Source organism: Phyllobates terribilis, unplaced genomic scaffold, assembly GCF_046119375.1.
Source record: "Phyllobates terribilis strain yellow unplaced genomic scaffold, ASM4611937v1 Scaffold_9__5_contigs__length_417890890, whole genome shotgun sequence".
Lineage (NCBI taxonomy): Eukaryota > Metazoa > Chordata > Amphibia > Anura > Dendrobatidae > Phyllobates > Phyllobates terribilis.
The window spans coordinates 189,193,384-189,219,935 of NW_027362769.1; the positions used below are offsets into that span (position 1 = coordinate 189,193,384).

At 52.4% G+C, this 26,552-nt stretch overlaps 1 protein-coding gene across 1 annotated transcript in view; it reads left to right on the forward strand.

Annotated features, from left to right (window-relative positions):
• LOC141161316 (kalirin-like) overlaps nucleotides 1-26,552 on the forward strand; it is a 118,582-nt gene that overhangs the window by 57,066 nt on the left and 34,964 nt on the right. Inside the window, exon 2 of the mRNA XM_073646129.1 lies at nucleotides 19,459-19,533. Within this exon, the coding sequence (XP_073502230.1) occupies nucleotides 19,459-19,533 (75 nt within the window). The remainder of the gene's footprint in view (nucleotides 1-19,458; nucleotides 19,534-26,552) is intronic.

Genomic DNA, 26,552 nt, shown 5'->3' on the forward strand with positions numbered 1-26,552 from the left:
GGGTTAACGGGGCCGCATCGTTTCCACTTCAGAGGGACACGGAGACCTGTGATTTTATTTCATGTCCGCGCTGAACAGGAGACGTGATACATAACGAGCTCGATGGCGCATTAAATATTTACACCGCCATCTGCTTTGATGTTTCTGTGATTGCGAGGCTCTGATGTGAATGGGATTGTTCTGGTCTCGGAGCTGCCGGTGTTCCAGGTCCCGGAAGCTGTGTGCCTGGGGGGAAGGCGGATCGCCGGCCCATGGCGGGTGTAGTACAGGGGTTCTGGCCAGGTACTAGGTGGTGATTGGCACAGATTGTGATACAGGCACCTTCATCCCTCCAGCAACCTGTGACGCCGGGCTGGGCCGGGTACTGGGGGGTACTACAACTGCATTATCCGATGGATCGTCACAATGTCTCTGTGCCGGTAACGATTCTGGAGTCCATGCTGATAACCTCACAGATGATTGTCTTGACTGATACATTGTAGGAAATCATAGGATTATTTGCTGAATATTTTTGTGCTCCGCGTTCCAGAGTGTGTATTGCTGCAGATCCATCTTATGTGAATCCAGCGTCCACAATGTCAGTTTCCCACTTTCATTCTCTGAACATTCAGAACATTGTCCCTCCCTCTGGAAAAACCACGGGGAACCTGCAATCCGTGCTTTGCTTCGTGCACACCGGGCCGAGCTATTTATACCATCAGCAGCTGGAGAGGCTTCAGATAGTCCAATTAAAGGAGCAGCGTCTCTGTGTTCTGATGTCAGGGCCGCGCTGTGAGCGATGTGATGAGGGTTCTCCTCTCTGATGTCAGGGCTGTGCTGTGAGCGATGTGATGAGGGTTCTCCTCTCTGATGTCAGGGCTGCGCTGTGAGCGATGTGATGAGGGTTCTCCTCTCTGATGTCAGGGCTACGCTGTGAGCGATGTGATGAGGGTTCTCCTCTCTGATGTCAGGGCTGTGCTGTGAGCGATGTGATGAGGGTTCTCCTCTCTGATGTCAGGGCTGTGCTGTGAGCGATGTGATGAGGGTTCTCTTCTCTGATGTCAGGGCTGTGCTGTGAGCGATGTGATGAGGGTTCTCTTCTCTGATGTCAGGGCTGCGCTGTGAGCGATGTGATGAGGGTTCTCCTCTCTGATGTCAGGGCTGCGCTGTGAGCGATGTGATGAGGGTTCTCTGCTCTGATGTCAGGGCCGCGCTGTGAGCGATGTGATGAGGGTTCTCCTCTCTGATGTCAGGGCTGTGCTGTGAGTGATGTGATGAGGGTTCTCTTCTCTGATGTCAGGGCCGCGCTGTGAGCGATGTGATGAGGGTTCTCTTCTCTGATGTCAGGGCTGCGCTGTGAGCGATGTGATGAGGGTTCTCCTCTCTGATGTCAGGGCCGCGCTGTGAGCGATGTGATGAGGGTTCTCTTCTCTGATGTCAGGGCCGCGCTGTGAGCGATGTGATGAGGGTTCTCTTCTCTGATGTCAGGGCTGCGCTGTGAGTGATGTGATGAGGGTTCTCCTCTCTGATGTCAGGGCCGTGCTGTGAGTGATGTGATGAGGGTTCTCTTCTCTGATGTCAGGGCCGTGCTGTGAGTGATGTGATGAGGGTTCTCTTCTCTGATGTCAGGGCTGTGCTGTGAGTGATGTGATGAGGGTTCTCTTCTCTGATGTCAGGGCCGTGCTGTGAGTGATGTGATGAGGGTTCTCTTCTCTGATGTCAGGGCCGCGCTGTGAGCGATGTGATGAGGGTTCTCCTCTCTGATGTCAGGGCTGCGCTGTGAGCGATGTGATGAGGGTTCTCCTCTCTGATGTCAGGGCTGTGCTGTGAGCGATGTGATGAGGGTTCTCCTCTCTGATGTCAGGGCTGCGCTGTGAGCGATGTGATGAGGGTTCTCTGCTCTGATGTCAGGGCCGCGCTGTGAGCGATGTGATGAGGGTTCTCCTCTCTGATGTCAGGGCTGCGCTGTGAGCGATGTGATGAGGGTTCTCCTCTCTGATGTCAGGGCTGCGCTGTGAGCGATGTGATGAGGGTTCTCCTCTCTGATGTCAGGGCTGCGCTGTGAGCGATGTGATGAGGGTTCTCTTCTCTGATGTCAGGGCTGTGCTGTGAGCGATGTGATGAGGGTTCTCCTCTCTGATGTCAGGGCTGTGCTGTGAGCGATGTGATGAGGGTTCTCTTCTCTGATGTCAGGGCCGCGCTGTGAGCGATGTGATGAAGGTTCTCCTCTCTGATGTCAGGGCCGCGCTTTGAGCGATGTGATGAGGGTTCTCTTCTCTGATGTCAGGGCTGCGCTGTGAGCGATGTGATGAGGGTTCTCCTCTCTGATGTCAGGGCTGTGCTGTGAGCGATGTGATGAGGGTTCTCCTCTCTGATGTCAGGGCCGTGCTGTGAGCGATGTGATGAGGGTTCTCCTCTCTGATGTCAGGGCTGCGCTGTGAGTGATGTGATGAGGGTTCTCCTCTCTGATGTCAGGGCTGTGCTGTGAGCGATGTGATGAGGGTTCTCTTCTCTGATGTCAGGGCTGTGCTGTGAGTGATGTGATGAGGGTTCTCTTCTCTGATGTCAGGGCCGCGCTGTGAGTGATGTGATGAGGGTTCTCCTCTCTGATGTCAGGGCCGTGCTGTGAGCGATGTGATGAGGGTTCTCCTCTCTGATGTCAGGGCTGTGCTATGAGTGATGTGATGAGGGTTCTCTTCTCTGATGTCAGGGCTGCGCTGTGAGTGATGTGATGAGGGTTCTCCTCTCTGATGTCAGGGCTGCGCTGTGAGTGATGTGATGAGGGTTCTCTTCTCTGATGTCAGGGCCGTGCTGTGAGTGATGTGATGAGGGTTCTCCTCTCTGATGTCAGGGCTGTGCTGTGAGCGATGTGATGAGGGTTCTCCTCTCTGATGTCAGGGCTGTGCTGTGAGCGATGTGATGAGGGTTCTCTTCTCTGATGTCAGGGCCGTGCTGTGAGCGATGTGATGAGGGTTCTCTTCTCTGATGTCAGGGCCGTGCTGTGAGCGATGTGATGAGGGTTCTCTTCTCTGATGTCAGGGCCGTGCTGTGAGTGATGTGATGAGGGTTCTCCTCTCTGATGTCAGGGCTGTGCTGTGAGCGATGTGATGAGGGTTCTCTTCTCTGATGTCAGGGCCGTGCTGTGAGCGATGTGATGAGGGTTCTCTTCTCTGATGTCAGGGCCGTGCTGTGAGCGATGTGACGAGGGTTCTCTTCTCTGATGTCAGGGCTGCGCTGTGAGTGATGTGATGAGGGTTCTCCTCTCTGATGTCAGGGCTGCGCTGTGAGCGATGTGATGAGGGTTCTCTTCTCTGATGTCAGGGCCGTGCTGTGAGTGATGTGATGAGGGTTCTCTTCTCTGATGTCAGGGCTGCGCTGTGAGCGATGTGATGAGGGTTCTCTTCTCTGATGTCAGGGCTGCGCTGTGAGTGATGTGATGAGGGTTCTCCTCTCTGATCTCAGGGCTGCGCTGTGAGTGATGTGATGAGGGTTCTCTTCTCTGATGTCAGGGCTGTGCTGTGAGCGATGTGATGAGGGTTCTCCTCTCTGATGTCAGGGCTGCGCTGTGAGTGATGTGATGAGGGTTCTCCTCTCTGATGTCAGGGCTGCGCTGTGAGCGATGTGATGAGGGTTCTCCTCTCTGATGTCAGGGCTGTGCTGTGAGCGATGTGATGAGGGTTCTCTTCTCTGATGTCAGGGCCGTGCTGTGAGCGATGTGATGAGGGTTCTCCTCTCTGATGTCAGGGCCGCGCTGTGAGTGATGTGATGAGGGTTCTCCTCTCTGATGTCAGGGCTGCGCTGTGAGTGATGTGATGAGGGTTCTCCTCTCTGATGTCAGGGCTGCGCTGTGAGCGATGTGATGAGGGTTCTCCTCTCTGATGTCAGGGCTGTGCTGTGAGCGATGTGATGAGGGTTCTCTTCTCTGATGTCAGGGCTCTGCTGTGAGCGATGTGATGAGGGTTCTCTTCTCTGATGTCAGGGCCGCGCTGTGAGTGATGTGATGAGGGTTCTCCTCTCTGATGTCAGGGCCGCGCTGTGAGTGATGTGATGAGGGTTCTCCTCTCTGATGTCAGGGCTGCGCTGTGAGTGATGTGATGAGGGTTCTCCTCTCTGATGTCAGGGCTGTGCTGTGAGCGATGTGATGAGGGTTCTCCTCTCTGATGTCAGGGCTGTGCTGTGAGCGATGTGATGAGGGTTCTCTTCTCTGATGTCAGGGCTGCGCTGTGAGCGATGTGATGAGGGTTCTCTTCTCTGATGTCAGGGCTGCGCTGTGAGCGATGTGATGAGGGTTCTCTTCTCTGATGTCAGGGCCGTGCTGTGAGCGATGTGATGAGGGTTCTCTTCTCTGATGTCAGGGCTGCGCTGTGAGCGATGTGATGAGGGTTCTCTTCTCTGACGTCAGGGCCGTGCTGTGAGCGATGTGATGAGGGTTCTCTTCTCTGATGTCAGGGCCGCGCTGTGAGCGATGTGATGAGGGTTCTCTTCTCTGATGTCAGGGCTGCGCTGTGAGTGATGTGATGAGGGTTCTCTTCACTGATGTCAGGGCTGTGCTGTGAGCGATGTGATGAGGGTTCTCCTCTCTGATGTCAGGGCCGCGCTGTGAGCGATGTGATGAGGGTTCTCCTCTCTGATGTCAGGGCCGCGCTGTGAGCGATGTGATGAGGGTTCTCCTCTCTGATGTCAGGGCCGCGCTGTGAGCGATGTGATGAAGGTTCTCCTCTCTGATGTCAGGGCCGCGCTTTGAGCGTTGTGATGAGGGTTCTCTTCTCTGATGTCAGGGCTGCGCTGTGAGCGATGTGATGAGGGTTCTCCTCTCTGATGTCAGGGCTGTGCTGTGAGCGATGTGATGAGGGTTCTCCTCTCTGATGTCAGGGCCGTGCTGTGAGCGATGTGATGAGGGTTCTCCTCTCTGATGTCAGGGCTGCGCTGTGAGTGATGTGATGAGGGTTCTCCTCTCTGATGTCAGGGCTGTGCTGTGAGTGATGTGATGAGGGTTCTCCTCTCTGATGTCAGGGCTGTGCTGTGAGCGATGTGATGAGGGTTCTCTTCTCTGATGTCAGGGCCGTGCTGTGAGTGATGTGATGAGGGTTCTCTTCTCTGATGTCAGGGCTGCGCTGTGAGCGATGTGATGAGGGTTCTCTTCTCTGATGTCAGGGCTGCGCTGTGAGTGATGTGATGAGGGTTCTCCTCTCTGATCTCAGGGCTGCGCTGTGAGTGATGTGATGAGGGTTCTCTTCTCTGATGTCAGGGCTGTGCTGTGAGCGATGTGATGAGGGTTCTCCTCTCTGATGTCAGGGCTGCGCTGTGAGCGATGTGATGAGGGTTCTCCTCTCTGATGTCAGGGCTGCGCTGTGAGCGATGTGATGAGGGTTCTCCTCTCTGATGTCAGGGCTGCGCTGTGAGCGATGTGATGAGGGTTTCCTCTCTGATGTCAGGGCCGCGCTGTGTGCGATGTGATGAGGGTTCTCTTCTCTGATGTCAGGGCTGCACTGTGAGTGATGTGATGAGGGTTCTCCTCTCTGATGTCAGGGCTGCGCTGTGAGTGATGTGATGAGGGTTCTCCTCTCTGATGTCAGGGCCGCGCTGTGAGCGATGTGATGAGGGTTCTCTTATCTGATGTCAGGGCCGCGCTGTGAGCGATGTGATGAGGGTTCTCTTCTCTGATGTCAGGGCCGCGCTGTGAGCGATGTGATGAAGGTTCTCCTCTCTGATGTCAGGGCCGCGCTGTGAGCGATGTGATGAGGGTTCTCCTCTCTGATGTCAGGGCTGTGCTGTGAGTGATGTGATGAGGGTTCTCCTCTCTGATGTCAGGGCTGCGCTGTGAGCGATGTGATGAGGGTTCTCTTCTCTGATGTCAGGGCTGCGCTGTAAGCGATGTGATGAGGGTTCTCTGCTCTGATGTCAGGGCCGCGCTGTGAGCGATGTGATGAGGGTTCTCCTCTCTGATGTCAGGGCTGCGCTGTGAGCGATGTGATGAGGGTTCTCCTCTCTGATGTCAGGGCTGCGCTGTGAGCGATGTGATGAGGGTTCTCTGCTCTGATGTCAGGGCCGCGCTGTGAGCGATGTGATGAGGGTTCTCCTCTCTGATGTCAGGGCTGCGCTGTGAGTGATGTGATGAGGGTTCTCCTCTCTGATGTCAGGGCTGTGCTGTGAGTGATGTGATGAGGGTTCTCTGCTCTGATGTCAGGGCTGTGCTGTGAGTGATGTGATGAGGGTTCTCTGCTCTGATGTCAGGGCCGCGCTGTGAGTGATGTGATGAGGGTTCTCCTCTCTGATGTCAGGGCTGTGCTGTGAGTGATGTGATGAGGGTTCTCCTCTCTGATGTCAGGGCCGCGCTGTGAGCGATGTGATGAGGGTTCTCCTCTCTGATGTCAGGGCTGCGCTGTAAGCGATGTGATGAGGGTTCTCCTCTCTGATGTCAGGGCTGCGCTGTGAGCGATGTGATGAGGGTTCTCCTCTCTGATGTCAGGGCTGCGCTGTGAGCGATGTGATGAGGGTTTCCTCTCTGATGTCAGGGCTGTGCTGTGAGCGATGTGATGAGGGTTCTCCTCTCTGATGTCAGGGCCGCGCTGTGTGCGATGTGATGAGGGTTCTCTTCTCTGATGTCAGGGCTGCACTGTGAGTGATGTGATGAGGGTTCTCCTCTCTGATGTCAGGGCTGCGCTGTGAGTGATGTGATGAGGGTTCTCCTCTCTGATGTCAGGGCCGCGCTGTGAGCGATGTGATGAGGGTTCTCTTATCTGATGTCAGGGCCGCGCTGTGAGCGATGTGATGAGGGTTCTCTTCTCTGATGTCAGGGCCGCGCTGTGAGCGATGTGATGAAGGTTCTCCTCTCTGATGTCAGGGCCGCGCTGTGAGCGATGTGATGAGGGTTCTCCTCTCTGATGTCAGGGCTGTGCTGTGAGTGATGTGATGAGGGTTCTCCTCTCTGATGTCAGGGCTGTGCTGTGAGTGATGTGATGAGGGTTCTCTTCTCTGATGTCAGGGCTGCGCTGTAAGCGATGTGATGAGGGTTCTCTGCTCTGATGTCAGGGCCGCGCTGTGAGCGATGTGATGAGGGTTCTCCTCTCTGATGTCAGGGCTGCGCTGTGAGCGATGTGATGAGGGTTCTCCTCTCTGATGTCAGGGCTGCGCTGTGAGCGATGTGATGAGGGTTCTCTGCTCTGATGTCAGGGCCGCGCTGTGAGCGATGTGATGAGGGTTCTCCTCTCTGATGTCAGGGCTGCGCTGTGAGTGATGTGATGAGGGTTCTCCTCTCTGATGTCAGGGCTGCGCTGTGAGTGATGTGATGAGGGTTCTCTGCTCTGATGTCAGGGCTGTGCTGTGAGCGATGTGATGAGGGTTCTCCTCTCTGATGTCAGGGCTGCGCTGTGAGTGATGTGATGAGGGTTCTCTGCTCTGATGTCAGGGCTGTGCTGTGAGTGATGTGATGAGGGTTCTCTGCTCTGATGTCAGGGCCGCGCTGTGAGTGATGTGATGAGGGTTCTCCTCTCTGATGTCAGGGCTGTGCTGTGAGTGATGTGATGAGGGTTCTCCTCTCTGATGTCAGGGCCGCGCTGTGAGCGATGTGATGAGGGTTCTCCTCTCTGATGTCAGGGCTGCGCTGTAAGCGATGTGATGAGGGTTCTCTGCTCTGATGTCAGGGCCGCGCTGTGAGCGATGTGATGAGGGTTCTCCTCTCTGATGTCAGGGCTGCGCTGTGAGCGATGTGATGAGGGTTCTCTTCTCTGATGTCAGGGCTGCGCTGTGAGCGATGTGATGAGGGTTCTCCTCTCTGATGTCAGGGCTGCGCTGTGAGCGATGTGATGAGGGTTCTCCTCTCTGATGTCAGGGCTGCGCTGTGAGTGATGTGATGAGGGTTCTCCTCTCTGATGTCAGGGCTGCGCTGTGAGCGATGTGATGAGGGTTCTCTGCTCTGATGTCAGGGCCGTGCTGTGAGCGATGTGATGAGGGTTCTCCTCTCTGATGTCAGGGCCGCGCTGTGAGCGATGTGATGAGGGTTCTCTTCTCTGATGTCAGGGCTGTGCTGTGAGTGATGTGATGAGGGTTCTCTTCTCTGATGTCAGGGCTGCGCTGTGAGCGATGTGATGAGGGTTCTCCTCTCTGATATCATGGCCGCGCTGTGAGCGATGTGATGAGGGTTCTCTTCTCTGATGTCAGGGCCGTGCTGTGAGTGATGTGATGAGGGTTCTCTTCTCTGATATCAGGGCTGCGCTGTGAGCGATGTGATGAGGGTTCTCTGCTCTGATGTCAGGGCCGCGCTGTGAGCGATGTGATGAGGGTTCTCTGCTCTGATGTCAGGGCTGCGCTGTGAGCGATGTGATGAGGGTTCTCCTCTCTGATGTCAGGGCTGCGCTGTGAGCGATGTGATGAGGGTTCTCCTCTCTGATGTCAGGGCTGTGCTGTGAGCGATGTGATGAGGGTTCTCCTCTCTGATGTCAGGGCCGCGCTGTGAGCGATGTGATGAGGGTTCTCTGCTCTGATGTCAGGGCTGCGCTGTGAGCGATGTGATGAGGGTTCTCCTCTCTGATGTCAGGGCTGCGCTGTGAGTGATGTGATGAGGGTTCTCCTCTCTGATGTCAGGGCCGTGCTGTGAGTGATGTGATGAGGGTTCTCCTCTCTGATGTCAGGGCCGCGCTGTGAGCGATGTGATGAGGGTTCTCTGCTCTGATGTCAGGGCCGCGCTGTGAGCGATGTGATGAGGGTTCTCTGCTCTGATGTCAGGGCCGCGCTGTGAGTGATGTGATGAGGGTTCTCCTCTCTGATGTCAGGGCTGCGCTGTGAGCGATGTGATGAGGGTTCTCCTCTCTGATGTCAGGGCTGTGCTGTGAGCGATGTGATGAGGGTTCTCTTCTCTGATGTCAGGGCTGTGCTGTGAGCGATGTGATGAGGGTTCTCTGCTCTGATGTCAGGGCCGCGCTGTGAGCGATGTGATGAGGGTTCTCTGCTCTGATGTCAGGGCTGTGCTGTGAGCGATGTGATGAGGGTTCTCTTCTCTGATGTCAGGGCTGCGCTGTGAGCGATGTGATGAGGGTTCTCCTCTCTGATGTCAGGGCTGCGCTGTGAGTGATGTGATGAGGGTTCTCCTCTCTGATGTCAGGGCCGTGCTGTGAGTGATGTGATGAGGGTTCTCCTCTCTGATGTCAGGGCTGTGCTGTGAGCGATGTGATGAGGGTTCTCTTCTCTGATGTCAGGGCTGTGCTGTGAGCGATGTGATGAGGGTTCTCTGCTCTGATGTCAGGGCCGCGCTGTGAGCGATGTGATGAGGGTTCTCTTCTCTGATGTCAGGGCTGTGCTGTGAGTGATGTGATGAGGGTTCTCTTCTCTGATGTCAGGGCTGCGCTGTGAGCGATGTGATGAGGGTTTTCCTCTCTGATATCATGGCCGCGCTGTGAGCGATGTGATGAGGGTTCTCTTCTCTGATGTCAGGGCCGTGCTGTGAGTGATGTGATGAGGGTTCTCTTCTCTGATATCAGGGCCGCGCTGTGAGCGATGTGATGAGGGTTCTCTGCTCTGATGTCAGGGCCGCGCTGTGAGCGATGTGATGAGGGTTCTCTCTGATGTCAGGGCTGCGCTGTGAGCGATGTGATGAGGGTTCTCCTCTCTGATGTCAGGGCTGCGCTGTGAGTGATGTGATGAGGGTTCTCCTCTCTGATGTCAGGGCTGTGCTGTGAGCGATGTGATGAGGGTTCTCCTCTCTGATGTCAGGGCTGCGCTGTGAGTGATGTGATGAGGGTTCTCCTCTCTGATGTCAGGGCTGCGTTGTGAGTGATGTGATGAGGGTTCTCCTCTCTGATGTCAGGGCTGCGCTGTGAGTGATGTGATGAGGGTTCTCCTCTCTGATGTCAGGGCTGTGCTGTGAGTGATGTGATGAGGGTTCTCCTCTCTGATGTCAGGGCTGCGTTGTGAGTGATGTGATGAGGGTTCTCCTCTCTGATGTCAGGGCTGCGCTGTGAGTGATGTGATGAGGGTTCTCCTCTCTGATGTCAGGGCTGCGTTGTGAGTGATGTGATGAGGGTTCTCCTCTCTGATGTCAGGGCTGTGCTGTGAGCGATGTGATGAGGGTTCTCCTCTCTGATGTCAGGGCTGCGCTGTGAGTGATGTGATGAGGGTTCTCCTCTCTGATGTCAGGGCTGCGTTGTGAGTGATGTGATGAGGGTTCTCCTCTCTGATGTCAGGGCTGCGCTGTGAGCGATGTGATGAGGGTTCTCCTCTCTGATGTCAGGGCTGCGCTGTGAGTGATGTGATGAGGGTTCTCCTCTCTGATGTCAGGGCTGCGCTGTGAGCGATGTGATGAGGGTTCTCCTCTCTGATGTCAGGGCTGTGCTGTGAGTGATGTGATGAGGGTTCTCCTCTCTGATGTCAGGGCCGCGCTGTGAGCGATGTGATGAGGGTTCTCTGCTCTGATGTCAGGGCTGTGCTGTGAGCGATGTGATGAGGGTTCTCTGCTCTGATGTCAGGGCTGCGCTGTGAGCGATGTGATGAGGGTTCTCCTCTCTGATGTCAGGGCTGTGCTGTGAGCGATGTGATGAGGGTTCTCCTCTCTGATGTCAGGGCTGTGCTGTGAGCGATGTGATGAGGGTTCTCCTCTCTGATGTCAGGGCTGCGCTGTGAGCGATGTGATGAGGGTTCTCCTCTCTGATGTCAGGGCTGTGCTGTTAAGTTTTCTCAGTGATGTCACCGCTGATCTCTGGTGATGGATAGGCGGCATTCTCAGTGATGTCACCGCTGATCTCTGGTGATGGATAGGCGGCATTCTCAGTGATGTCACCGCTGATCTCTGGTGATGGTTAGGCGGCATTCTCAGTGATGTCACCGCTGATCTCTAGTGATGGATAGGAGGCATTCTCAGTGATGTCACCGCTGATCTCTGGTGATGGATAGGCAGCATTCTCAGTGATGTCACCGCTGATCTCTGGTGATGGATAGGCGGCATTCTCAGTGATGTCACCGCTGATCTCTAGTGATGGATAGGCGGCATTCTCAGTGATGTCACCACTGATCTCTGGTGATGGATAGGCGGCATTCTCAGTGATGTCACCGCTGATCTCTAGTGATGGATAGGCGGCATTCTCAGTGATGTCACCACTGATCTCTGGTGATGGATAGGCGGCATTCTCAGTGATGTCACCGCTGATCTCTAGTGATGGATAGGAGGCATTCTCAGTGATGTCACCGCTGATCTCTAGTGATGGATAGGCGACATTCTCAGTGATGTCACCACTGATCTCTGGTGATGGATAGGCGGCATTCTCAGTGATGTCACCGCTGATCTCTAGTGATGGATAGGTGGCATTCTCAGTGATGTCACCACTGATCTCTGGTGATGGATAGGCGGCATTCTCAGTGATGTCACCGCTGATCTCTGGTGATGGATAGGAGGCATTCTCAGTGATGTCACCACTGATCTCTGGTGATGGATAGGCGGCATTCTCAGTGATGTCACCGCTGATCTCTGGTGATGGATAGGTGGCATTCTCCGTGATGTCACCGCTGATCTCTAGTGATGGATAGGAGGCATTCTCAGTGATGTCACCGCTGATCTCTAGTGATGGATAGGAGGCATTCTCAGTGATGTCACCGCTGATCTCTGGTGATGGATAGGCGGTATTCTCAGTGATATCACCGCTGATCTCTGGTGATGGATAGGAGGCATTCTCAGTGATGTCACCTCTGATCTCTAGTGATGGATAGGCGGCATTCTCAGTGATGTCACTGCTGATCTCTGGTGATGGATAGGCGGCATTCTCAGTGATGTCACCTCTGATCTCTGGTGATGGATAGGAGGCATTCTCAGTGATGTCACCGCTGATCTCTAGTGATGGATAGGCGGTATTCTCAGTGATGTCACCGCTGATCTCTAGTGATGGATAGGCGGTATTCTCAGTGATATCACCGCTGATCTCTGGTGATGGATAGGCGGCATTCTCAGTGATGTCACCGCTGATCTCTAGTGATGGATAGGTGGCATTCTCAGTGATGTCACCGCTGATCTCTAGTGATGGATAGGAGGCATTCTCAGTGATGTCACCTCTGATCTCTAGTGATGGATAGGAGGCATTCTCAGTGATGTCACCTCTGATCTCTGGTGATGGATAGGAGGCATTCTCAGTGATGTCACCGCTGATCTCTAGTGATGGATAGGTGGCATTCTCAGTGATGTCACCGCTGATCTCTAGTGATGGATAGGCGGTATTCTCAGTGATGTCACCGCTGATCTCTAGTGATGGATAGGAGGCATTCTCAGTGATGTCACCGCTGATCTCTAGTGATGGATAGGAGGCATTCTCAGTGATGTCACCTCTGATCTCTAGTGATGGATAGGAGGCATTCTCAGTGATGTCACCTCTGATCTCTGGTGATGGATAGGAGGCATTCTCAGTGATGTCACCGCTGATCTCTGGTGATGGATAGGAGGCATTCTCAGTGATGTCACCTCTGATCTCTGGTGATGGATAGGAGGCATTCTCAGTGATGTCACCGCTGATCTCTAGTGATGGATAGGCGGTATTCTCAGTGATGTCACCTCTGATCTCTGGTGATGGATAGGAGGCATTCTCAGTGATGTCACCGCTGATCTCTAGTGATGGATAGGCGGTATTCTCAGTGATATCACCGCTGATCTCTGGTGATGGATAGGCGGCATTCTCAGTGATGTCACCGCTGATCTCTAGTGATGGATAGGTGGCATTCTCAGTGATGTCACCTCTGATCTCTGGTGATGGATAGGAGGCATTCTCAGTGATGTCACCGCTGATCTCTGGTGATGGATAGGAGGCATTCTCAGTGATGTCACCGCTGATCTCTAGTGATGGATAGGCGGTATTCTCAGTGATATCACCGCTGATCTCTGGTGATGGATAGGCGGCATTCTCAGTGATGTCACCACTGATCTCTAGTGATGGATAGGTGGCATTCTCAGTGATGTCACCTCTGATCTCTGGTGATAGGAGGCATTCTCAGTGATGTCACCGCTGATCTCTAGTGATGGATAGGAGGCATTCTCAGTGATGTCACCGCTGATCTCTAGTGATGGATAGGAGGCATTCTCAGTGATGTCACCGCTGATCTCTGGTGATGGATAGGCTGATGGTTTGAGCACCAGCTGCAGCTTCTGGACGGTTGTGGCCGCTTGAGTTGATTTTGTAGTGAATATTCATACCTGTGTGTTGGGCTCAGCGGCGGTGACAATATTTCCATTATTTAGACGCATAATTTGCTCTTTTGCCGCCGCCTTTTATCCGTATTAATACACTGACTGCTCTGCGGTAACGCTCTGGATGCCGGGGCTGGTGGTCCTATGTGCCGTACGGATGCTGCCACCTGATTTATATTAATGTCGGAAATCGTAGTGCTGGTTTCTGGTGTGTCGCCCCCAATTGTAGATACTTCCAGAACTTTTCCTAGGATTCCCATTCCCGGCTCTTCCATATTGCATATCATTATATTCTTTGTGCGATTTTGCACTTGTTGACCCTTTTCTCTTTGTCGTGGATACACCGTATCGTGTTATAATGGGAGGTCCGACAGTTGTGGAGCGAAGTCCTGTCTGATTACTGATGATTAATGGGGAGAGAAGAATCCAGATCGGTGCGTTCTAGATAAATTAGATCACTGTGGCGAGAACGGCGCCTGCCCCCATTTCTATTTTATATGGTTGGGTCAAGTCCTGTGTGACGGTAGCGAGGATATTAGAGGGGCAATCAACTTTTAATACATAGACGAAAACTGCATGTTTTAGCTCGGGATGCAGTGTCATCTAGCCATTCCCTCCAAATGTAATGGTATCACAACAGGCTGTAAAGTGAGGTGGCTTACTTTGCTTGTCTGTGGATTGTTTTTCTGACCCTAGTGGCTAAAGTAGCAACTGCAGTGTTTTTGGAATGTGGATGCAATTTAGAACTGTTGGGGTTTGCTGTTGTATTGCTGCCTGTGAAGTGGTCTGCCGTCCCGTCCATGTGGGATTATAGGGTCCCTCCTTGTGAGGTGGGTCATGTTTAGTTTCCAGCTGTGACGTTTGGCCTCGGAGCGAAGCTCCGGCCTCCTCGCTACATCAGATCCCCCTCCTGAGATCTCGCCGTGAATTCCATGAGGATCCTCCCGAGTTTAGCAGATCGTGACCCCTCTACATACAGATTCTCAGTAGTCCGGGCGTCTTCTGACCTGGACGCACTTTATTAGCCTCTGTGTGGGGCGACCCCTTTCATGGGTGTAACACTGGTAGGATTGTTCGGTGTAATGCTGCAGTATTATATAGTACCGAGCATTTATTCCAGAGCCGTTCATCGATCCTTGTGGTGATAATTGCTTTATGTGAGTCTCAGAAAAGAAATTTCCCATTTGCAGGGAAAAAAGCTCTAAGAATGAGGTGGAACATGGGATGACTCGGGCGCTCCTGGGGTCGGGAGATGCCGGGACGTTCAGTGACCCAAAGAGCTGACACTCGTTTTCTTGATCTGGCCAATTCCTATTTAATACTACGACAACAGAACATGTGACGGCCAACCTAAACCTATTATCCCAGCCCATTGTAGATTTCCCCTTTAAATACCAGTTTGTGTGGAATATTTCTTCATAAGAATTTGGGAAAGTCATGAAATATCCTATAAATGTCTGTCCTATTCCTGATCTCAGGGTCTGGACTTTTAGCTGAGATGAATCTGTGCTGCAGGAAATTCATCACTTACACATGAGCCGTGTATGAGGAAGTCGGAGCCGCGTATGAGGGGGCCGGAGCCGCGTATGAGGGGGCCGGAGCCGCGTATGAGGGGGCCGGAGCCGCGTATGAGGGGGTCGGAGCCATGTATGAGGAGGTCGGAGTCGTGGAGTCGGAGCCGTGTATGAGGGGGTCGGAGTTGTGGAGTCGGAGCTGCGTATGAGGGGGCCGGAGCCGCGTATGAGGGGGCCGGAGCCGCGTATGAGGGGGCCGGAGCCGCGTATGAGGGGGTCGGAGCCATGTATGAGGGGGTCGGAGTCGTGGAGTCGGAGCCGCGTATGAGGGGGTCGGAGCCGCGTATGAGGGGGTCGGAGCCGCGTATGAGGGGGTCGGAGCCATGTATGAGGGGGTCGGAGTCGTGGAGTCGGAGCCGCGTATGAGGGGGCCGGAGCCGCGTATGAGGGGGCCGGAGCCATGTATGAGGGGGTCGGAGTCGTGGGGTCGGAGCCGCGTATGAGGGGGTCGGAGCCGCGTATGAGGGGGTCGGAGCCATGTATGAGGGGGCCGGAGCCGCGTATGAGGGGGCCGGAGCCATGTATGAGGGGGTCGGAGTCGTGGAGTCGGAGCCGCGTATGAGGGTGCCGGAGCCACGTATGAGGGGGTCGGAGTCGTGGAGTCGGAGCCGCGTATGAGGGGGTCGGAGCCGCGTATGAGGGGGTCGGAGCCATGTATGAGGGGGTCGGAGTCGTGGAGCCGGAGCCGCGTATGAGGGGGCCGGAGCCACGTATGAGGGGGCCGGAGCCGCGTATGAGGGGGTCGGAGCCGCGTATGAGGGGGTCGGAGCCGCGTATGAGGGGGCCGGAGCCGCGTATGAGGGGGTCGGAGCCGCGTATGAGGGGGTCGGAGCCGCGTATGAGGGGGCCGGAGCCGCGTATGAGGGGGCCGGAGCCGCGTATGAGGGGGCCGGAGCCGCGTATGAGGGGGTCGGAGCCGCGTATGAGGGGGTTGGAGCCGCGTATGAGGGGGTCGGAGTCGTGGAGTCGGAGCCGCGTATGAGGGGGTCGGAGCCATGTATGAGGAGGTCGGAGTCGTGGAGTCGGAGCCGTGTATGAGGGGGTCGGAGTTGTGGAGTCGGAGCCGTGTATGAGGGGGTCGGAGCCGTGTATGAGGGGGTCGGAGCCGGTGGTTTGGTTTACCAGCTCCACAGCCCTGAATAGAAACACGTCACCACTTCTGGTTTTGACTTAAAAATACTAATGTAAAATACTGACCAAATACTGAGTGTGTGAATGTGGCCTTATAGTAGTTATATTCTTGTATATAGGGGCAGTATTATAGTAGTTATATTCTTGTACATAGGAGCAGTATTATATTTGTTATATTTTTGTACATAGGGGGCAGTATTATAGTAGTTATATTCTTGTACATAGGAGCAGTGTTATAGTAGTTATATTCTTGTACATAGGAGCAGTATTATAGTAGTTATATTCTTGTATATAGGGGCAGTATTATAGTAGTTATATTCTTGTATATAGGGGCAGTATTATAGTAGTTATATTCTTGTACATAGGAGCTGTATTATAGTAGTAATATTCTTGTATATAGGGGCAGTATTATAGTAGTTATATTCTTGTACATAGGAGCTGTATTATAGTAGTTATATTCTTGTATATAGGGGCAGTATTATAGTAGATATATTCTTGTACATAGGGGCAGTATTATAGTAGATATATTCTTGTACATAGGGGCAGTATTATAGTAGTTATATTCTTGTACATAGGGAGCAGTATTATAGTAGTTATATTCTTGTACATAGGGGGCAGTATTATAGTAGTTATATTCTTGTACATAGGAGCTGTATTATAGTAGTTATATTCTTGTATATAGGGGCAGTATTATAGTAGTTATATTCTTGTACATAGGAGCAGTATTATAGTAGATATATTCTTGTACATAGGGGCAGTATTATAGTAGTTATATTCTTGTACATAGGAGTAGTATTATAGTAGTTATATTCTTGTACATAGGAGCAGTGTTATAGTAGTTATATTCTTGTACATAGGAGCAGTATTATAGTAGTTATATTCTAGTACATAGAGGGCAGTATTATAGTAGTTATATTCTTGTACATAGGGGGCAGTATTATAGTAGTTATATTCTTGTACATAGGGAGCAGTATTATAGTAGTTATATTCTTGTACATAGGGGGCAGTATTATAGTAGTTATATTCTTGTACATAGGAGCAGTATTATAGTAGTTATATTCTTGTACATAGGAGCAGTATTATAGTAGTTATATTCTAGTACATAGAGGGCAGTATTATAGTAGTTATATTCTTGTACATAGGGGGCAGTATTATAGTAGTTATATTCTTGTACATAGGGAGCAGTATTATAGTAGTTATATTCTTGTACATAGGGGGCAGTATTATAGTAGTTATATTCTTGTACATAGGAGCAGTATTATAGTAGTTATATTCTTGTACATAGGAGCATTATTATAGTAGTTATATTCTTGTACATAGGGGCAGTATTATAGTAGTTATATTCTTGTACATAGGGAGCAGTATTATAGTAGTTATATTTTTGTACATAGGAGCAGTATTATAGTAGTTATATTCTTGTACATAGGGAGCAGTATTATAGTAGTTATGTAACGGGTCTGGGAGGCGGAACCTCTGAGCTACTATACAAGGGGGCGGTCCTTGTAAGGGAGCGGGTGGCGACCAGGCAGGCAGTCACAGCAGGTGACCGGGACAGTCTCTGGAAGAACGGGCAGGAGGTCACGGCAAGTGACCGGGGCAGTCTCTGGGTAAAGGATTGGTACGACCTGTGGCGGCTGAAGGTAGACGTGAGCTCCCAGGTGAGCAGGCGAGAGTCTCTGGATAAACGGGTGGTCACAGCATGTGACGGCGGAGCCTCCAGGAAGACCAACAGACAGGCGGCAGATGAGCGCTCCCAGGTGAGCGGGCAGAAGTCTCTGGACAGGCGGATGGTCACAGCACGTGACGGCAGAGCCTCCAGGTAGGCTAGCAGGCAGGTAGCAGATGTGCGCTCCCAGGTGAGCGGGCAAGCCGGTCCATAGACAGACTGACAGGAGTTGTAAGGCAGACCGTCGGACCTCAGGCTAGCAGGCAGGTAGCAGAATATCAGGCAGGAATAAGACAGCAAACTGGCAGGAATCTGGCAGGTAACTGGCAACGGGACCTGAGGGCTGAAGCAGAGTAGTGAACAGTGCAACAACATTGCTCGGGCACCTCCATTTAGGAGGAGGTGCCTTATATATGGTGAAGTCCTCCGGCCATTGGCCGGGGACTCCTTAGGACGGCGCGCGCGGCCCCTTTAAGAGGGAGGGAGAGCGCGCGCCCTAAGCACAGTGGCCGGGAAGGAGCGCGCGCTGCCAGCAGAGCGGGAGAAGGACGCCGGGCACGGAGCAGAGAGGTGAGGGGAACAGCGTCCCTGCCTAGCAGAGTGCAGGGACGCCGGCACTACAAGTTATATTCTTGTACATAGGGGGCAGTATTATAGTAGTTATATTCTTGTACATAGGAGCAGTATTATAGTAGTTATATTCTTGTTCATAGGGGGCAGTATTATAGTAGTTATATTCTTGTACATAGGAGTAGTATTATAGTAGTTATATTCTTGTACATAGGGGGCAGTATTATAGTAGATATAGTCTTGTACATAGGGGCAGTATTCTAGTAGTTATATTCTTGTACATAGTGGGCAGTATTATAGTAGTTATATTCTTGTGCATAGGAGTAGTATTATAGTAGTTATATTCTTGTACATAGGGGGCAGTATTATAGTAGATATATTATATTATATTATATTATATTATTATTATTATATTATATATATTATATATATATTATATTATATTATTATTATTATTATTATTATTATTATTATTATTATTATTATTATTATTATATTCTTAATGAGTGGAACAGGCGGCCACGAGAGGTGGTGAGTTCCCCTTCAATGGACGTCTTCAAACAGAGGCTGGACAGACATCTGTCTGAGATGATTTAGTGAATCCTGCTTTGAGCAGGGGGTTGGACCAGATGACCCAGGAGGTCCCTTCCAACTCTACCATTCTATGATTCTATGATATAGTCTTGTACATAGGGGCAGTATTATAGTAGTTATATTCTTGTACATAGGAGCAGTATTACAGTAGTTATATTCTTGTACATAGGGGCAGTATTATAGTAGTTATATTCTTGTACATAGGGGCAGTATTATAGTAGTTATATTCTTGTACATAGGGTGCAGTATTATAGTAGTTATATTCTTGTACATAGGAGCAGTATTACAGTAGTTATATTCTTGTACATAGAGGCAGTATTATAGTAGTTATATTCTTGTACATAGGAGCAGTATTATAGTAGTTATATTCTTGTACATAGGGGGCAGTATTATAGTAGTTATATTCCCGAATCCTCCTTTGTTTTCTCCTGTTTCTGATGGTCTCATATTCGGCCTCATCGCTCCTTTGCTGCCTCCATGCATTGAAGATGCAGATAGTAGATCATTTCCACCTAGAATGTATATAAATAAGTTTTGTGATGATCCATAATCTACAGATCCCTCATCCTGGTTTCCTATCAGCTGGAGTTGACCATTTTTGACTGGTTACTTAGTATCTGGTGATTGTTTCCGGTTATTGATGATTCGTTAGTCGCTTGTCGTCATTCTTCAGTTTAATGATGTTTCTTCCTGATTATTGATGGTGCTGTGCGCTGTCTGGGTGATATCTTTATACTGCTTGCGAGTTGTGTGTAATGAAGTTTTTCTTTTTGTCTCAATTTTTTCAGGCTCTTTCCGGAATGACGGTCTAAAAGCTACTGATGTCCTGTCCATCTTGAAGGAGAAAGTGGCCTTTGTCTCAGGTACTGCCCGTCTTATAAGTGTAAAAAGCCTGTTCTTTATATACCATAAGGAGCGCGTGTCTCTGAGCACTGAACACCTTGTACGTCTCTGTCTCGCTCAGTGGTGGTCGAGCTCGGCCTCCTCACCTTGGCTCTGTCTCTTGAGCACTGAACACATTGTACGTCTGTCTCGCTCAGTTGTGGTCGAGCTCGGCCTCCTCACCTCCACCATGTCTCATGAGCACTGAACACCTGGAACTTCTGTGTCTTGCTCAGTGGTGGTCGGGGAGCGAAGCTTAGCATGGAGAGCGGGCAGATAATGGAGGAGGCGAAGCTTAGCATGGAGAGCGGGCAGATGATGGAGGAGGCGAAGGTTATCATGGAGAGCGGGCAGATGATGGAGACGGTGCTTAGCATGGAGAGCGGTCAGATAATGGAGGAGGCGAAGCTTAGCATGGAGAGCGGGCAGATGATGGAGGAGGCGAAGCTTAGCATGGAGAGCGGGCAGATGATGGAGGAGGTGAAGCTTAGCATGGAGAGCGGGCAGATGATGGAGGCGGTGAAGCTTAGCATGGAGAGCGGGCAGATGATGGAGGCGGTGAAGCTTAGCATGGAGAGCGGGCAGATGATGGAGGAGGTGAAGCTTAGCATGGAGAGCGGGCAGATGGTGGAGGAGGTGAAGCTTAGCATGGAGAGCGGGCAGATGGTGGAGGAGGTGAATCTTAGCATGGACAGCGGGCAGATGATGGAGGAGGTGAAGCTTAGCATGGAGAGCGGGCAGATGATGGAGGAGGTGAAGCTTAGCATGGAGAGCGGGCAGATGATGGAGGAGATGAATCTTAGCATGGACAGCGGGCAGATGATGGAGAAGGTGAAGCTTAGCATGGAGAGCGGGCAGATGATGGAGGAGGCGGAGCTTAGCATGGAGAGCGGTCAGATAATGGAGGAGGCGAAGCTTAGCATGGAGAGCGGGCAGATGATGGAGGAGGCGAAGCTTAGCATGGAGAGCGGTCAGATAATGGAGGAGGCGAAGCTTAGCATGGACAGCGGGCAGATGATGGAAGAGGTGAAGCTTAGCATGGACAACGGGCAGATAATGGAGGAGGCGAAGCTTAGCATGGAGAGCGGTCAGATAATGGAGGAGGCGAAGCTTAGCATGGAGAGCGGGCAGATAATGGAGGAGGTGAAGCTTAGCATGGAGAGCGGGCAGATGATGGAGGAGGCGAAGCTTAGCATGGAGAGCGGGCAGATGATGGAGGAGGCGAAGCTTAGCATGGAGAGCGGGCAGATGATGGAGACGGTGCTTAGCATGGAGAGCGGGCAGATGATGGAGGAGGCGGAGCTTATCGAGAGCGGGCAGATGATTTAGGAGGTGAAGCTTAGCATGGGCAGCGGGCAGATGATGGAGGAGGTGAAGCTTAGCATGGAGAGCGGGCAGATAATGGAGGAGGCGAAGCTTAGCATGGACAGTGGGCAGATAATGGAGGAGGCGAAGCTTAGCATGGAGAGCGGTCAGATAATGGAGGAGGTGAAGCTTAGCATGGGCAGCGGGCAGATGATGGAGGAGGTGAAGCTTAGCATGGACAGCGGGCAGATAATGGAGGAGGCGAAGCTTAGCATGGAGAGCGGGCAGATGATGGAGGAGGCGAAGCTTAGCATGGAGAGCGGGCAGATGGTGGAGGAGGTGAAGCTTAGCATGGAGAGCGGGCAGATGATGGAGGAGGTGAAGCTTAGCATGGAGAGCGGGCAGATAATGGAGGAGGCGAAGCTTAGCATGGACAGCGGGCAGATGATGGTGGAGGCGAACTTAGCATGGAGAGCGGGCAGATAATGGAGGAGACGAAACTTAGCATGGAGAGCGGGCAGATGATGGAGGAGGTGAAGCTTAGCATGGAGAGCGGGCGGATGATGGAGTAGGCGAAGCTTAGCATGGAGAGCGGGCAGATGATGGAGGAGGCGAAGCTTAGCATGGAGAGCGGTCAGATAATGGAGGAGGTGAAGCTTAGCATGGACAGCGGGCAGATGATGGAGGAGGTGGAGCTTAGCATGGAGAGCGGGCAGATAATGGAGGCGGTGGAGCTTAGCATGGAGTGCGGGCAGATAATGGAGGCGGTGGAGCTTAGCATGGAGAGCGGGCAGATGATGGAGGAGGCGAAGCTTAGCATGGAGAGCGGTCAGATAATGGAGGAGGTGAAGCTTAGCATGGACAGCGGGCAGATGATGGAGGAGGTGGAGCTTAGCATGGAGAGCGGGCAGATAATGGAGGCGGTGGAGCTTAGCACGGAGAGCGGGCAGATAATGGAGGAGGCGAAGCTTAGCATGGAGAGCGGGCAGATAATGGAGGAGGCGAAGCTTAGCATGGAGAGCGGGCAGATGATGGAGGAGGTGGAGCTTAGCATGGAGAGCGGGCAGATGATGGAGGAGGCGAAGCTTAGCATGGAGAGCGGGCAGATGATGGAGGAGGCGAAGCTTAGCATGGAGAGCGGGCAGATGATGGAGGAGGCGAAGCTTAGCATGGAGAGCGAGCAGATGATGGAGGAGGTGAAGCTTAGCATGGAGAGCGGGCAGATGGAGGAGGTGAAGCTTAGCATGGACAGCAGGCAGATGATGGAGGAGGTGGATCTTAGCATGGACAGCTGGCAGATGATGGAGGAGGCGAAGCTTAGCATGGAGAGCGGGCAGATGATGGAGGAGGCGAAGCTTAGCATGGAGAGCGAGCAGATGATGGAGGAGGTGAAGCTTAGCATGGAGAGCGGGCAGATGGAGGAGGTGAAGCTTAGCATGGACAGCTGGCAGATGATGGAGGAGGCGAAGCTTAGCATGGAGAGCGGGCAGATGATGGAGGAGGTGGAGCTTAGCATGGAGAGCGGGCAGATGATGGAGGAGGCGAAGCTTAGCATGGAGAGCGAGCAGATGATGGAGGAGGCGAAGCTTAGCATGGAGAGCGAGCAGATGATGGAGGAGGTGAAGCTTAGCATGGAGAGCGGGCAGATGATGGAGGAGGTGGATCTTAGCATGGACAGCTGGCAGATGATGGAGGAGGCGAAGCTTAGCATGGAGAGCGGGCAGATGATGGAGGAGGTGGAGCTTAGCATGGAGAGCGGGCAGATGATGGAGGAGGCGAAGCTTAGCATGGAGAGCGAGCAGATGATGGCGGAGGCGAAGCTTAGCATGGAGAGCGGGCAGATGATGGAGGAGGTGAAGCTTAGCATGGACAGCGGGCAGATGATGGAGGAGGCGAAGCTTAGCATGGAGAGCTGGCAGATGATGGAGGAGGCGAAGCTTAGCATGGAGACCTGGCAGATGATGGAGGAGGCGAAGCTTAGCATGGAGAGCGGTCAGATAATGGAGGAGGCGAAGCTTAGCATGGAGAGCTGGCAGATGATGGAGGAGGCGAAGCTTAGCGTGGAGAGCGGGCAGATGATGGAGGTGGTGGAGCTTAGCGTGGACAGCGGGCAGATGATGGAGGAGGAGGTGGAGCTTAGCATGGAGAGCGGGCAGATGATGGAGGAGGAGGTGGAGCTTAGCATGGAGAGCGGGCAGATGATGGAGGAGGAGGTGGAGCTTAGCATGGAGAGCTGGCAGATAATGGAGAAGGCGGTGCTTAGCGTGGACAGCGGGCAGATGATGGAGGAGGCGGAGCTTAGCATGGAGAGCGGGCAGATGATGGAGGAGGCGGAGCTTAGCATGGAGAGCGGGCAGATGATGGAGGAGGAGGTGAAGCTTAGCATGGACAGCGGGCAGATGATGGAGGAAGTGAAGCTTAGCATGGAGAGCGGGCAGATGATGGAGGAGGCGGAGCTTAGCATGGAGAGCGAGCAGATGATGGAGGAGGCGAAGCTTAGCATGGAGAGCGGGCAGATGATGGAGGAGGTGAAGCTTAGCATGGACAGCGGGCAGATGATGGAGACGCTGCTTAGCATGGAGAGCGGGCAGATGATGGAGGCGGTGGAGCTTAGCGTGGACAGCGGGCAGATGATGGAGGAGGAGGTGGAGCTTAGCATGGACAGCGGGCAGATGATGGAGGAGGAGGTGAAGCTTAGCGTGGACAGCGGGCAGATAATGGAGAAGGCGAAGCTTAGCATGGACAGCGGGCAGATAATGGAGGAGGTGAAGCTTAGCATGGAGAGCGGGCAGATAATGGAGAAGGCGGAGCTTAGCGTGGACAGCGGGCAGATGATGGAGGAGGTGGAGCTTAGCGTGGACAGCGGGCAGGTGGAGGAGGCGGTGCTTAGTATGGGCAGTGGGCAGATGGAGGAGGCGGAGCTTAACTTGGACAGCGGGCAGATGATGGAGGAGGCGGAGCTTAACTTGGACAGCGGGCAGATGATGGAGGAGGCGGTGCTTAGGATGGGCAGCGGGCAGATGATGGAGGAGGCGGAGCTTAGCGTGGACAGCGGGCAGATGATGGAGGAGGCAGAGCTTAGCGTGGATAGCGGGCAGATGATGGAGGAGGCGGAGCTTATCGTGGACAGCGGGCAGATGATGGAGGAGGCGGAGCTTAGCATGGACAGTGGGCAGATGATGGAGGAGACGGAGCTTAGCGTGGACAGCGGACAGATGATGGAGGAGGCGGAGCTTAGCGTGGACAGCGGGCAGATGATGTAGGAGGCGGAGCTTAGCGTGGACAGCGGGCAGATGGTGCCGTTGGTGGAGCTTAGCGTGGACAGCGGGCAGTGGGGGGAGGCTCCTGCTGCAGCCAGGTGTCTGTATGTCCAGCGATGTATGAACGCTTTGGAATCTGTCCGCTCTTTATAGTTCAAAGTACAGAGCGGAGACGCCGGCGCAGCCGCCGCTTAAAAGCACCAAAACCACCATCTTAACCCGCTTCAGAGAAACGACCGAGCGCTTTCTGCTGCAGCGGCTTTGCCCAGTAAACCTCTGCGCTCCGCCACCGCCCGTGCGCACCTGTGTCCGCTGTGATTGGAGGGAGCGTGGCGATCTCAGCGGCAGGTTACGGAGGAGTTTCTGGATAGTTGCTGTACTTTTTCCTCATGGCGCCCTCTAGTGCGTGGTATATACTATATACTATATAGTGTCCTGGGGTTGTCCCAGCATTATGCAGTATAGAAATGTCCGATGGTTCGGTATCTCTGGTACCGGCGTCCGTCACAAGTAGTCGCGTGTCCTGCTCACCGCGGCGCTGGTATCGGGTGATTTTCTGGTCTCCGGATCCATGTTGTCTTTTCCGCCAGATGTAATGGGTAAGTAACCTGCTGTAATCTGGGATGATCTGGTAATCCGCAGCAGGCTGTGCACTTCAGAGGCTTTTATAGGGATTACCATCCGCCAAGGATCACTGCAGTGTAAGGGGGGCATTAACCCCGCGTGCTGGGGTCGGTGTCTTCAGGGGTCCCTGTATAAATAATAGAGTATTGTGATTGTGAGCTCCCATGAGGACAGCGATGATGTCAGTAAATCGCTGGGAATATGTCATCACTATAGAGGCAGGTCACAGCTGAGGTTTCGTCTCTGTGTGAGCGTTAATAGTGATCGTATTATCTCTGGCTATCCGGGAGGTGTAGACTCGTCTCCCCCCTGTATCACAGATCGCGTAGCCCCCCACTCTCGTGTCTGAACCATCAGACTTTTCTGTGTCCTTCAGAGAAATAAAATTATTATTAATAATGGGAAAATAAATGTCGCTCCACCAGATCTGCAGCTGGAGCATTGAGATGTTGTGAGATGAAATCCTCCCAGTTCTGCACCCGCTCTGCTGTCACTGCAAGAACCTGGGAAAGCGGGTGATGACGCCGTGGGGTCAGATGTGAATCCGTGAGGATGACTCCAGAATTGGTGAGATCTGCGGCCTCCTTGTGGCTCTTCTCCCAGGTGTCTGCGGTGACTCCGGCGTCTCGTCTTCTGCCGTTATATGTGCAGGACGTGCCCGGCGCTCATGGGGTTCGGGGCCCAGAGCTCGGGTGCCAGGACTGTGCCTGTGTTTTGCGGCTTATGGTGAGAGATCATCGACCGAGGTTTAGTGGCCAATGTTTTAAGGGCGGTAATGTCAAGTTGAAATGCTGGATTTCAGCCACTAGGATCATGGTTGAAGAGCTATCAGTGGCTCATAGGCTATAAGACCGGCGTTTTGGGTCTGGGCTTCAGTTACTGTGGCTTGCGAAAGTATTCACCCCCCTTGGCTTTTTACCTATTTTGTTACATTACAACCTGTGTGTAAATATTTTTGTAATCTGATTTGTGTGTGATGCATCAGCACTAAATAGTCTTAAGTTTGTGAAGTGAGAAAAATCTAGGCCTAAATTTACATTTATTTGATCAAATAATTAAAAATTGGCATGTTCATATGTGTTCACCCCTTTTGTTATAAAACCCCTAAAAATTTCTGGTGCAAGAAATTCCCTTCATAAGTCCCATGCTTAGTGACAGGACGTCCCCCTGTGTGCAATCTAATGTCACATCTGTCAGTATATACTTTACCTTTACTGAATGGCCACAGAGGCTGCAACACCATTAACAAGGGGCACCACTAACCAAACACCATGAAGACCAAGGACATCTCCAAACACCACCATGAAGACCAAGGAGATCTCCCAAACACCACCATGAAGACCAAGGAGATCTCCAAACAATACCATGAAGATCAAGGAGATCTCCAAACACCACCATGAAGACCAAGGAGATCTCCAAACACCACCATGAAGACCAAGGAGATCTCCAAACAACACCATGAAGACCAAGGAGATCTCCAAGCAACACCATGAAGACCAAGGAGATCTCCAAGCAACACCATGAAGACCAAGGAGATCTCCAAACAACACCATGAAGACCAAGGAGATCTCCAAACAATACCATGAAGACCAAGGAGATCTCCAAACAATACCATGAAGACCAAGGAGATCTCCATACAACACCATGAAGACCAAGGAGATCTCCATACAACACCATGAAGACCAAGGAGAGCTCCAAACAGCACCATGAAGACCAAGGAGATCTCCAAACAAGTCAGGGACAACTTTGTTGAGAGGAATAAGTCAGGCTTGGGTTATATAAAAATCACCCAATGTCTGATAATCTTCAGA